At 35.9% G+C, this 13,015-nt stretch overlaps 1 protein-coding gene across 1 annotated transcript in view; it reads left to right on the top strand.

The window, feature by feature from the left end:
* Positions 1-4,977: 4,977 nt before the first annotated feature.
* Positions 4,978-13,015, top strand: part of akap12b (A kinase (PRKA) anchor protein 12b) — a 54,664-nt gene continuing 46,626 nt past the window's right edge. The window contains exon 1 of the mRNA XM_056480659.1: positions 4,978-5,221. Within this exon, the coding sequence (XP_056336634.1) occupies positions 5,111-5,221 (111 nt within the window). The 5' untranslated portion in view covers positions 4,978-5,110. The remainder of the gene's footprint in view (positions 5,222-13,015) is intronic.

Below are 13,015 nucleotides of genomic sequence, written 5' to 3'. Positions count from 1 at the left end.
CTAACGTTTCCTTACCTCTGTCTCCTGTCCGCTTCATAACAACCCATAGAGCACCAACATATTATTTAAGCTACCCCTAAGCACTTTTTGTTTGATTATGGATGCTTCAAAATGTCTTTTATAGTATAGTTCACCCAAAATTGAAAATGTACTTACTATTTACTCTCCTTCAAGTGACTTCAAAGCTTTATGAGTTTCTTTTTCAGTTGAACATGAAGATATACTGAAGAAACTTTTGACCATTGACATCCTTGCTAGGAAAAAGAAATACAATGGAAATAAATGGCAAGAGGTTTCCAGCTTTCTTCAAATTATCTTTAGTGTTTAACAAAAAGAAAAAGTCAAACAGGTTTGAGACAAGTGACAGGAGAGGAAATGATGACAGAATTTTCAGTTTGAGTGAATTATCCCTTTAAGATTATACATACAGTTGAAGTCAGAATTATTAGCCCCCCTGTTTATTTTTCCCCCAATTTCTGTTTAACAGAGAGAATATTTTCTCAACACGTTTCTAAACATAATAGTTTTAATTACTCATTTCTAATAACTGATTTATTTTATCTTTGCCATGATGACAGTAAATGATATTTGACTAGATATTTTTCTAGACATTTCTATACAGCTCAAAGTGACATTTAAAGGATTGACTAGGTTAGCTAATAATTTATTCTTTTCATATTTATTGATGGATACAATCTTTGAAAAATATATTTTTTAAATCCTATATCTGATATCCGTGTAAAAAGGGAATCTCTGTCAAGTGGAAACCCTTCAATATAATATACAACTAATACAACATAAATGGAAAAACAGCAGTAAATCTTCAAACTGTTAGTTAACACATATAATATATATATATGTGTGTGTGTGTGTGTGTGTGTATATATATATATATATATATATATATATATATATATATATATATATATATATATATATATATATATACAGTTAAAGTCTGAATTATAAGCCCCCCTGAATTATTAGCCCCCATTTATTTTTTTCCCCAATTTCTGTTAAACAGAGATTTCTTCAACATATTTCTAAACTTTATAGTTTTACTAACTCATTTCTAATAACTGATTTATTTTATCTTTGCCGTGATGACAGTAAATAATATTTTACTAGATATTTTTCAAGACACTTCTATACAGCTTAAAGTGACATTTAAAGGCTTAACTAGGTTAATTAGGTTAACTAGGCAGGTTAGGGTAATTAGGCAAATTATTGTATAACGATGGTTTGTCCTGTAGACTATCGAAAAAAAAAAATATATATATATATATAGTTTATACATCAGCATCTGTCTACAGTGCATTTTGTGCACAAGTAACATCTGAATAGGCTGTACCAAGTGTTTTACGTCAAAAATGTTTCTGCCTGTGTCACACATCTCAAATCAGCTATTATGTTTCAATTGGGTTATGCAGTTGAGCCACAAAAATGATGATTCAATTATATTTTAAGGTTGTTCTTTTGTGACATTTAGACAGCCCGTGGCAGTTTGCCTTGTTTTTCATTTAACTCACTGCAACTGAATGAATCTGCCTATGATGCAGGGACGCCAGACTTATTACTGCTTGTACATACATGCTTCTAACTGTGAAATTTGGTGCTTTATTTTTTAGTTTTATATCCTTAGCTTGTGCATATCATTTAAGATCAGACACTCTACCTCTGGATGTTTAAAAGGATAGTTCACCCAAAACTGAAAATACTCTCATTTACACACCCTTCACTGGTTCCAAACCTGTTTGACTTTCTTTCCTCTGTTGAACACAAAAGATGATCAATTGAAAAATGTTAGAAACCTGTAACCTACAACTTCCATAGAATTTGTTTTTCCTTCTGTAGATTTAATGGAAACTAGTTTCTAACAAAATAACGAAACTCATAAGTTTTGAAACCATTTGAGGGAGAGTAAATTGGCTTTTTTGGGTGAACTATTTCTTTAAGTGGGGCTGTCATTGTGCAGTAGCCGCTAAGTGTAGCCGACTAGAAGTATAAAGTCTTTATAAATAAACAAAAAATAATTAATTATAAATAAATTTATAAATAAAGTCTTTATATTTGTTACAAATCAGCTAAAACGCTTTACTCAACTAAAGTATTAATAACTTATTGCTTTAGTTTTCTGCTTTTCTACATCTAAAAGGTAAAGGCCCCTTAAAAGTAACACAGTATCAAAATTTTGAATTACTTGAGCGTGTGTGTCTGTGTGTGTGTGTGCGTGTCTGTGCGTGCGTGTGTGTGTGTGTGTGTGTGTGTGATGAGTTACATTGGGTAAAAAATTATTTAATTATTCAAATTAATTGAAAGCAATCTGAACTTTTCCTGATGAAATTAAGTTGATTATGAGACCACAACCCACAAACTGTTTGATGAATCCATCATTCACCTGACTAAGTAATTGAAGAAGATTGTTCTGAAGATAAAATTGGCAATAAAGCCACTCTGATTACAGCTCAAGTATGTAATTTCTGCCCGTTAATGTTCTACACAACAAACAACCTTCACAACTGAACTTTACATTCACAGTTTTAATGATTATTTTTGCCCTCAACAGTATTTTGCTGTTGACAGTGAGCAGCTGAAACAGCCATTCCACCATCTAATAAAGCACCAAAAGGGTTCATTTATGTTTTAAACCATAGGACTCAAACGATTTGAGCCGCAGCTCTGCACAGTACAACTGCACAAACATAATAATAATAATAATTTCATTCATTTTCTTTTTTGGTTTAGTCCCTTTACTAATCCGGGGTCGCCACAGTGGAATGAACTGCCAACTTATCCAGCACATTTTTTATGCAGCGGATGCCCTTCCAGCCGCAACCCATCTCTGGGAAAAAATTTTTTTAAATAATAATAATGTAGAGCTTTACAATTTTTCTAACCTCTCTTGTTAAAAACTACATTTAAAAGTTCATGGATAACAACATTAGCCAAAATAGTATTCAAATCACTTTCTATATTATTCTATATTAACCCTATTAACTATTGAATATTACCAACAAAGAAATGGGTTTAAAAAAGTATAGAATCATTTAAAATGATAGAATTGTACAGGTCAGTCTGTTATTATTGGGGCTACTGTGCTAAACTTTCACTTCCTTTAACATGATGTTGAATAAAACAAACCGATTGATTGGTTGCTTTACACATCAGTCATATGATGTCTGTGTGGTCCTGAGTGAATAAGAGCTGCAAAGGAGTCTTAGGATCTGGATAAGAATGGGTTAAGAAAATGTAGCTACCAAAAAACAAAACAACAACAGAAACATAACTTTACATATAAGTTTATGGATTTCACAATGTGCTCATACCACTTCTCCTGCACCACAAACTACTGCCTCTAAATATGTTCTAGGAATTTCTGAGGGACGCACAGTCTTCAGTCTTTTCTTTAAATATCCTTCCCCTTCTTTTATTATAGTGTAAGTTATCCCATTACAATAAGCTTTTTTTTTTTTTTTGTGCTCAGTGCAGAATAGAAGAATCTCTACTGGTTAGTCTTTAGATCATTGTATAACTAAATGACCCAAACTGATCTCAAATGAACTACTTAAGAAAATGAAATGTATTAGTAATTTTATTCTTATTCCTGCATGCTAGGTGTTGTTTACTTCTCTGAACATAGAGCCAGTGTATCTTGCCACAGCATGGTGGCTTGTGCAAACTCAGTTGTGATTTGCAAGCGGTCTGTAATTTGTGCATTTAACGATTCTAAACAAAATGCCTTGGAGCACAGCCAAACACGCAATTAACGCAGAGAGAGAGACGGACCTCACTGCATGGTTGGTTTAGATGCATGCATGAGGACGCAAACTACAGTGCCCTCTTAATTCGAGATTTCCTGAGGGACACGTTCCATGGGCTGTTTTTCTGAGGAGGCCCATCCGGCACCCAATGTTGACATTCCCACTGTCTGTACATAAAACCAGGACTGAAGCTTTAATATTTTTTTCTCTCTGCAGCTGCATGCCACAAAAAAATTAGTAGCTCGACATATTTTTAGTTTTATTATAAGAAGGATGGTTCTGTACTTAAAAATCCTGTTGTTCTATGAAATTTCATTGTAATTTAAAATGAGATTTTTTGTTATAGTCTAAAAACGTGTGATTGGGAAACTAGGGAGTGTTGTAGCAGTACAGTTACATTAACTTAAAAATGTCTGAAATGTTTATGACAACACATAGTTGAGGTCAAAAAATTGTCATGTCATAATTAATGACATTCTCATAAAATTCATGACACAATTATAATGGCTTCAAGACGATCATGTTTATGATAGATTTATGACAAGTTTTGTTGTCTTGATGTCAAGTTGTCATGACAAAGACAAAAACAGGCTGTGATGTATTTGTTTATGTCAAATTGTCATAATTAATGTCATCTTTGCATTTAAAAATGTCATAACTGAGGGAATGACACAGTATGACAGCTGTTATAAGCATGATCTCATTCATTGAATTATTTTACGCAGCGGACGCCCTTCCAGCTGTAACCCATCTCTGGGAAACATCCATACAGACTCATACACTATGGACAATTTAGCCAACCCAATTCACCTGTACCGCATGTCTTTGGACTGTGGGGGAAACCGGAGTACCCGGAGGAGACCCACGCGAATATATATATATCAATTGTATGTATGTGTGTTATGTGTTTGTGTATTTTTAGCATGTACATGAGAAGTGTGTGTGGATAGGCTATAGGAAAATACTGTGATTCCAACTACATGATGACAAGCCACAGCATAAACCAGCTTGATTTTTACTTTCTTACCTCAAAACTGAATTTTGTCCCACCACTTCAAAGGATGCTACCCAATATAAAATACATTTTTAAAATATATATAAAGTGATGTTGTCGCTCTCCCAGGTCTGTCTCTGGTTTGATGCTGTAAGGCGTGTCTGGCTGCTCTCCATGTGATACTGATGGGAGGAGGGCTCCTAAAAGTGAACCTACCGACCCGTTTCAACACTTTCCAAAGCAGACAACCCTCGGGACGGACTGCAGGGCGCATTTACTCGGGCTGTTGGATACCTTCTTGCTTTTGAACGCTCTTTATTTGACTGAGAGTGGCGAAACAGCGACGTTATTGATCATGGGAGCGACACCATCCGTGCAGCGGGACGCGAAGAGCCCTGAAGATGCGCCGGAGGACGTCAGTGCACCGCTCAGCGACGCTCATGATGGAGAAACTGCAGATGGCAAGGTAACATTAACGGCTGCAAAGTGTATTGTTTTTGCTCTGAACTGGTGTTTCTGACGTATTCGTGGTTAAAACTGCTGAATGTGCTCACCTAGATATCCCCGTTCGGGACCCCTCGAGTCAGATGTGTGGCGCAGCTAGTTTTTGAGCGTCGCTTCATGTAAACACCTGATACCTCTGACAGCTGTGCCTGCGCTGCTCGCTTTTGTTATTCGGCTTTGCAGGTTTTCGAGGAAAAGCTGAAACGTGCTCAAGCTTATTTTTTAGAAGCTTTTCAGTCTACTTTAAAGTTTAATGTGTAGATTTGCAGTATTTAGGCTATTATTGAGTCAGCCAGACTGACTCCACATTTAGCAGAGGTGCGACACATTTATTCAGGGACAAAATATTTGATTTTATCACAAACAGACATAACTGCATTTCTTTGCCTTTCACAGTTTCCCATGATGAGTGTACATGACATAGACTGATTGGAGTCTTGACATGATACTAAAATTCTCATTCATGCAAAAGGCATTTATCAACAGTTCTGTAATATGAGGAGTCTTTCTAACCACATTAAAACTTTTACCTAAGTTCTATTAACAATGCATTTAGCGTTTATAGAGAATATCAATTTAAAATGTGACTGGTAAACTTGTACTATATTTCTGCCTATTTAGCATTGTGGGATGCTAAGCAACAAATGAACCGGAGTAAAGCAACAGCAATTTCCTCCTTTCTCTGAGTATCCTGTAATCACTCAGTTAAAGCCCACTCCGGATTTATAATTTCCCACTCACTAATGAGAGAAACCCAATTAAGAGTGACTCTCAAGCAGGAAAAACATTCCTGCCCCAACATCTCTCACGTTGCAACTCCTACATTTTTTATGCTTTTGCAAATGTGTGGCTTATTCATATGGATTCATATTTGTTTATTTATACAGTCAACTAAGGGAAAATGCTTAAAAAATTTATTTTTTATTTACTTAAATGGTTCCTTTATTATCCATAGAACTTTTTCATCCAATTAATGTTTTTTTTTTGTTTGTTCTGTTTAAACAATGTTTTCGTATTATGGAAGTCAATTGTTACAGTTTTTAAACAATCTTTAAAAATCTTTTGTGTTCAACAAAACAAAAAAAAACTAAGAGTTTTAGAACAAGCAAGAGTGAGTAAATGATGACAAAATTTTTATTTTGGGTGAACATTCCCTTTAGGAGTGAAGTAGTGGGTCTTAATTGTGGTTACTTTTGATCTAAAACTCTCAAATTTGTATGACTTTGTGCAAATCAGCTCTTGAAATCACCACCTCATGAAATAGTAGTGTTTTCTATTGAGATCAGGTAGGCTCAAACTGTTTTTTTTCACTGTTGCGTGATGCCTTGCTTAATTTAGAGACACAAATTTACACTATGCTGTTGTTTCTTGTCATGTGCCAAATCACAGGATGCATAACTTACAGCTTGGTGTTATATTACTTTGAAGAACTATGTATCAAAATGACAAGAGCTAATGTATCCAGGAGAAGCTGTGGAGAAAAAAACAGGGGTTTTCCAGGATTCAGAAAATGTTGATGTGAAAAAGTAAAAATGAGCATCTTAATCTGCTACAATGAAAAGGCATTATCACGTGGGATATAAATGTTTTGGTGAGCTATTTATTTTGTCACCATTTACTCACCAGCAGTTAATGAAAGTAATTTTGGTTATTATTGTATTGACTTTTATAAACCAAATAAGATTAAATATCTTCATTCCACAGTCATATGATCAGTCATACAGATTTTGGGGTGATTTTTACTAACTCATAAATGGACATCCTTTTACTTTCTGTATGGATCAGTTATCTGACATTTTAACATTTCTTTTGACAATTCCATCTTATGTTAACTCAATAAAAACACATATTGATCACATTTATTATTTAAAAAGCGCTTTCACCGAGACCTCAAAAGAAAATTATTGACAAAACCATTTAAGGGAGGATGCCACTGTATTACTTTTACATATTCAGAAATGGACAGGATGTTTGCTTGCCTGTGTACAAATCTAGCAGTGGATTAAGTCCTTGGTTACAGATGTTTATTTTTCAGGATATTATGAATATGTTAGCATACAGTTCCAGGACAGTCAAATGCACATCCTTTGAAAGTAACCTCAGTTTGATAGCACCCACAAACTCATGCACTATAAAGATTCATCTTGATCCAGTATCTGTGCTATTTCTCTCCGAAAGTTATGAGTGAAGAAACAGTGTTTGTATTTGTTTATGTTAAAGTCGCTCACTTCCCTTTTAAACCCTTCATTCAAACTGTCCCAAAACACAATGCCTATTTTTTGCCATCTTCAGTTGTTTAGACATTGAAACAAAGAACCCGCTTCAATGTTGACAAATTATTGAAGACTAAAACAATTCAAAACATGTGAGCAAGCTTGTAAATATAGGGTGGTGTGTGCGTACAATAAACACTTACTACCTTAATGAATACATTTGTGTACGTGCCGTGGGCATTCACAGATGGATAAAAACTGAAGTAGCATACACTTCAGGCTTTAGGTTTAAAAGGATTTAATACTTTTGTACGTTTTTACATTTCTATTTATTTATTTAAAGAGATCAACACAGCAAAAGTTTAAAAGATAAAACTTTGCAGTTTGTTTTAGGGGAGTTATGTGCAGAAATGTGTTGGGACTCATTTTGTTCCAGAGAACAGCTACAATTTGACTTTTTTTGCTATCAAACAAGATACAGTGACCTTGCCTTTTGTTTCCTCCCAGCATGCCATTCCTCTTCTTCAGCTGTTCAGTTTCATGAAGTGCAAGATGATGGTCACACTTTATTTTGATGGCTCGTTTGTTGAATTTAAGTTACATTGCATCTACATGCAAACTAATGCTCAATAGATTATAAGCTGTTAGGATGGGGTTAGGGTTGGAGTTAGTGTAAGTTGACATGTACTTAGTTTCTTATAGTCAGTTAAATGTTTGCTTAGCTGCAGTATCAACAGATATTAAGCAGGCAGTCTACTAATACTCAAATGGACCATCAAAATAAAGTGTTACCCAGTTAATTACACAATAAAATATTCTATATTCATCAGAACACAAAATATATTTTGTTCATGTAGTATGTTGGTAATTAAATCTGAATTTCCACTTCATCACGAAATATCTTTTGTGCTCAGATATAACCCAAACAGGATATACAGGTAACTTGCAAACAACGACTTAATTTCTATCCCTTTAAATTCAAAAGGCTTCTTTAAATTCAGTTGTATAACTTTTCTGAGTTCTGTGTAAATCTGAATCTTGACTGAAACATGTCGAGGCCTGTTTGAGGTATGGAATAATCAAATCTGAGTGTTTGTTATTTATCAGATAAGGGCCCTTGAACAGGTGTGGTGTGGAACAACACGAGACGCTGTCCTGTTAACAGTGTACGTGTGCGTGCGTTTAGCAATACAACATGCTGTGTATACAGCGTTTGTGTGAGGCGCCCTACTGGAGATGTGGTTGATAAACATCCTCTCTGGCGCGCATAGGAATTTTAGTAATTCCTCTCCCGCTTTCACTCACACTCTCTCAAAAATGGGTCAAAACATGGATGGGGCCGAGCACCTACTCCCTCACATTTCAACATATCCTCCTCCTGAAATGCTTCCAAAACACTCGCTTTGTGAAAAAACCAACAGAGGCGGAACTTCAGCCCTCCACTCTTTTCAGAGTGTTTAATGAAGATTCAATGGCTAAATCCCAGACTCAATCGCAAACATAAACTCACAATAATGCCTGTGTTGGCCTTGCTGTGAGATCCACACTGAGGCCTTTTTCCGAACCTACAATACACTGATTGACAAGTTCATAAACAGCCTTTAGTTTTCACAGTTTTCCCCACTCTTAGCTTGTGTAAACTTATTTAACGTTACGAAGGATGGGATAAAACTCTTTATATGTCTGCGAGGTAATGAGAGAGGGGTGCTGTGTGAGCGTTTGCCATCAGATAAGAGCCTCATAAAAGATGGGACCCGAGAAGAGGGGGAGGAGTGGAGAACGAGGAGAACAGAAGGCCCATTTAGGATGTGCTGGAGGACAGGTCCCGGGGCAGAGGGGTGCTGTGTGCGCATCGGCCCGAAGAAAGAGAACCAGAGAGAGAGAGAGAGAGTGAAGCGGGGAGGGAGACGAGAGAGGACGGTGGCTGGTTTGAATGGGAACATATCATGTAAGAGAAGTGAAAGAGAGGTCACCGTTTTAACATGTGCTTTACTGTTGCTGGTGGGATGAGAAAAGTGAACTAGAAATAGAAAGGGAGGAAAAAACTAACGAACAGATATTGAACGAGATGAAAAAAATGAAGAAAATAAAGATATAGTTTAGGAACAACTTCAGGTTTGGTAAATCATCCCATTTTATTGAAATTCGAGAGGTCTTTATTCTGCACACAGCCATTTTTGGCTTCAATCACAGGGTTGATTAACACCAAATCCTGCTGTGTAAATGATTACACTGACTTGAGTTCGATGACTCCTGCTTGTAGTGAAACTTGAACAGTCAGAAGATCTGATCCAGGATCAGTAGATGAGTGAAGATATTATGTAATGTAGGATGTGATGGAAGTGCAGACATCAGGGGATCAGTGGCTTAATGAGGGCTTGGCATCGGCGCTCTTTCAGCCCGTTTGCTCCATTCACACTAATGCACCAGGAGTGGTAGTGGGAACGTCCTGAGGTTTTGGAGGTATTTATCATACGGCAGAAACTGAACCTGTTTCTTTTACTGATCTACAATTTAATTTTTTTTACATTTTTCCTTTGGCTTAGCTCTGCAGCGGATGCCCTTCCAGCCACAACCCAGTACTGGGAAACCTATAATGAAAATGTATTATTTAAATAAAATCATTAAAATTATAATACTATTGATATTATTACTGTCTATTGTAATGATATTCATGTAAAATATTAAATAATTATATATACTACCATTATGCTTGATGGTAATTAATATTAGTCTATAATTATTGTTATTATTTTTATTATTATTCATTCATTCATTCATTCATTTTCTTTTCGGCTTAGTCCCTTTATTAAAGTGGAGTCACCACAGCGGAATGAACCGCCAACTTATCCAGCATATGTTTTAAGCAGTGGATGCCTTTTCCAGCTGCAACCCATCACTGGGAAACAGCCATACACACTCATTCACACTCATACACTACGGACAATGTTAGCTTTGTACCGCAATTCACCTGTAGCGCATGTCTTTGGACTGTGGAGGAAACCGAAGCACCTGGAGGAGCACCCACCCAAACATGGGGAGAACATGCAAACTCCACACAAAAATGCCAACTGACCCAGCCGAGGATCAAACCAGCAACCTTCGTGCCCATTATTATTATTATTATTATTATTATTATTATTATTATAAATCATACTAATGAGTGTTTAGAGAATATAATAATGATAGTTATTAGTATTAATATTCCACAACGTAACCTAATTTATTTTAAGATGTGGCTAAATGAGTCTAACCCTATACAATCTGCTTATTATACTGAAGCATACTTTTCTTCAATGCATTGTCATGTGACAGTTTTGAAGTGCAGTAAGGGAAAAGGAGAGAGTATGAAAAGACCATTAGTCTTTTATTAGAGGAGAGCGGGAGGCACTTAAAGTAATTCACTTAGATGAAGGATGCAGATGGAGAGTGAGCTGTCATCAGCTGAGGAAGGTGGAGGAGAAGAAAAATCTGATGAGTGAAGGCTGGAATTGAGAAATCTAAGTTAGAAAAATAACAAGTGTGTTGCTCCTTCATACTTTCTTTTTCATTGATAATCTGTTTATGAGGTGTTTCGTGAGTGTTTAATTCGTTTTTGTTAGATAATTGCATCAGGCATTGAAGGGCCTACCTAGTTTCAGAGCAGAATATCCGGTCTACAAAAGGAAATGAGAGGAAGCTTGATCCTCATGAAGTAACTTCCCCATCAAATATTCATTTATTGCTCTATTTAGGTTTTATTTGGTGCTAAAATTTAGCCAATGGGTTTTTTTTTTTTTTGCTGTTGGTGTTTTTTTGGTTTAGTGTTACTATCTATAGTGTCACATGGAGCTTGTCAGTCGTAAAACAAGAGACTGGCCTGTTCTTAAAGCCACATGATGACTATTTTAGTAAAGTCCAACACTTTAGAAAGCAATTGAATCAAATTTAGAAATATTTGACACAATATGCACTGCCTATACATGTGAGGGCCAAATGTCTGTGACGTTTGGTGAAATTTCATGACAGCCGACTAGTGAGAACATAAAAAATAATCAGAAATGTACCTGTTTTATCATATCACAATCATATTAAAATGATCACAATGAGGACTGTGGTAGTAATGCTGCAAAAATAACTTTAAAGCACAGGAATTAATTGCTTTTTAAAGATATATTAAAATAAAACAGTTGCTTTAAATTATTATACATAATAGTGTAAGTTGACTCAAAGTAAATAAAACCTTATTGACTACAAATGAACCATGCATTGATTTCTTTACTGATGTTTTTGTTTTGTTTGTTGACTACAGAGAAGGGCATCAGAGGAGCTTTGGACAGAATTTGTGTTTAGAAACAGAGACTGACATCTCACTTTCTCTCTCTTTGGCTCTCTCTCTCACTGATTAGAAAGACCTGTTTACGTGGGTCAAAATAGAAGGCTTCTATTTTCACCAGCCAACTCTCACTGTCTTCCTCCATCACATTCATGCTCCTTTTTTGTTTTTCACCCCCACCCCCCTCTCTTTCTCTTTAGAAGTTGGCCTCATAAAATGTTAACAAGTGCCAGAGTTACATAAAAACACTTCCAGAATTGCCAATGAGGCCAATGAGGGTAAAGGTAGAGAGAAAAATGTATACTGTAAAAGCATATGTAAAACTTGCTGTCACAACTATATGTGAATACTGGCAGCTGTGGTTGCCAGAAAGTGACTTTCTAAAATACGGTAGAAATACAGCATTTTACATAAGATATATATTTTACACAGATATATACACAAGATATCGCATACGGACCCTGAGCATGTGTCAATACCGCCGCCACATTTGTACAGTGCTGCCAGGACAAACGTAATTGAACCGCACTTAGTCAAGACTAAAGCCAATGTGAAGATGCTGGACTTTTGCGCTGTGTACAGGTGTAGTAATGAGCAAACAGAGATTAAAAAAAAGCACAAAGACAGAACTTTTCGTAGATAAGATTTCGTTTTTTAATGTTTTTGTATGTTACAAACTTTTGTGCTAAACAGGTAACGTTACTGATGATAATACAGTCACTTACTGCATCAACCATAAGGCAAAGTAGCACCAACTTGCACTAAATTCTAGGCTTATGCTAGTTTGGTTGAATAAAATCAGCAAACAATGTAAATGAAATATAACAACTAGACGCTGCGGTGCTAGAAATTTGTATTATTGTCAGCTAATTGAACGAGTTGTTCATAACGAAGATTCAATCACAAACGAATCACTCCCTCTATTAGAATAAGAAGTGAAAGCAAGATGTGTTTCAGGACATGGATTAGATCAAATTTAACAGGGAGGGAGGATAATACATTTCCATGCACACAAACACATTCCCGTGTGGTCACTTATCCATCGATGAAAAGAAAGTGATGTAAAATAATCATTTTCATAAATTAAAAAAATATTTGCATACTGACCACCCGGAACACACCCGATCATAGATATATGTATATATGTGTATATATGTTTGGCTCCGGATGGCCAGTCCTCCACTGCATCTTGGTCCCGCATTCATTTCAAAGGAGCGCTATCCTGTAC

This window comes from Danio aesculapii, chromosome 20 (assembly GCF_903798145.1).
Source record: "Danio aesculapii chromosome 20, fDanAes4.1, whole genome shotgun sequence".
Lineage (NCBI taxonomy): Eukaryota > Metazoa > Chordata > Actinopteri > Cypriniformes > Danionidae > Danio > Danio aesculapii.
Note: the sequence above shows the minus strand (reverse complement) of the source record. Positions and strands in the feature narration are given on the sequence as shown.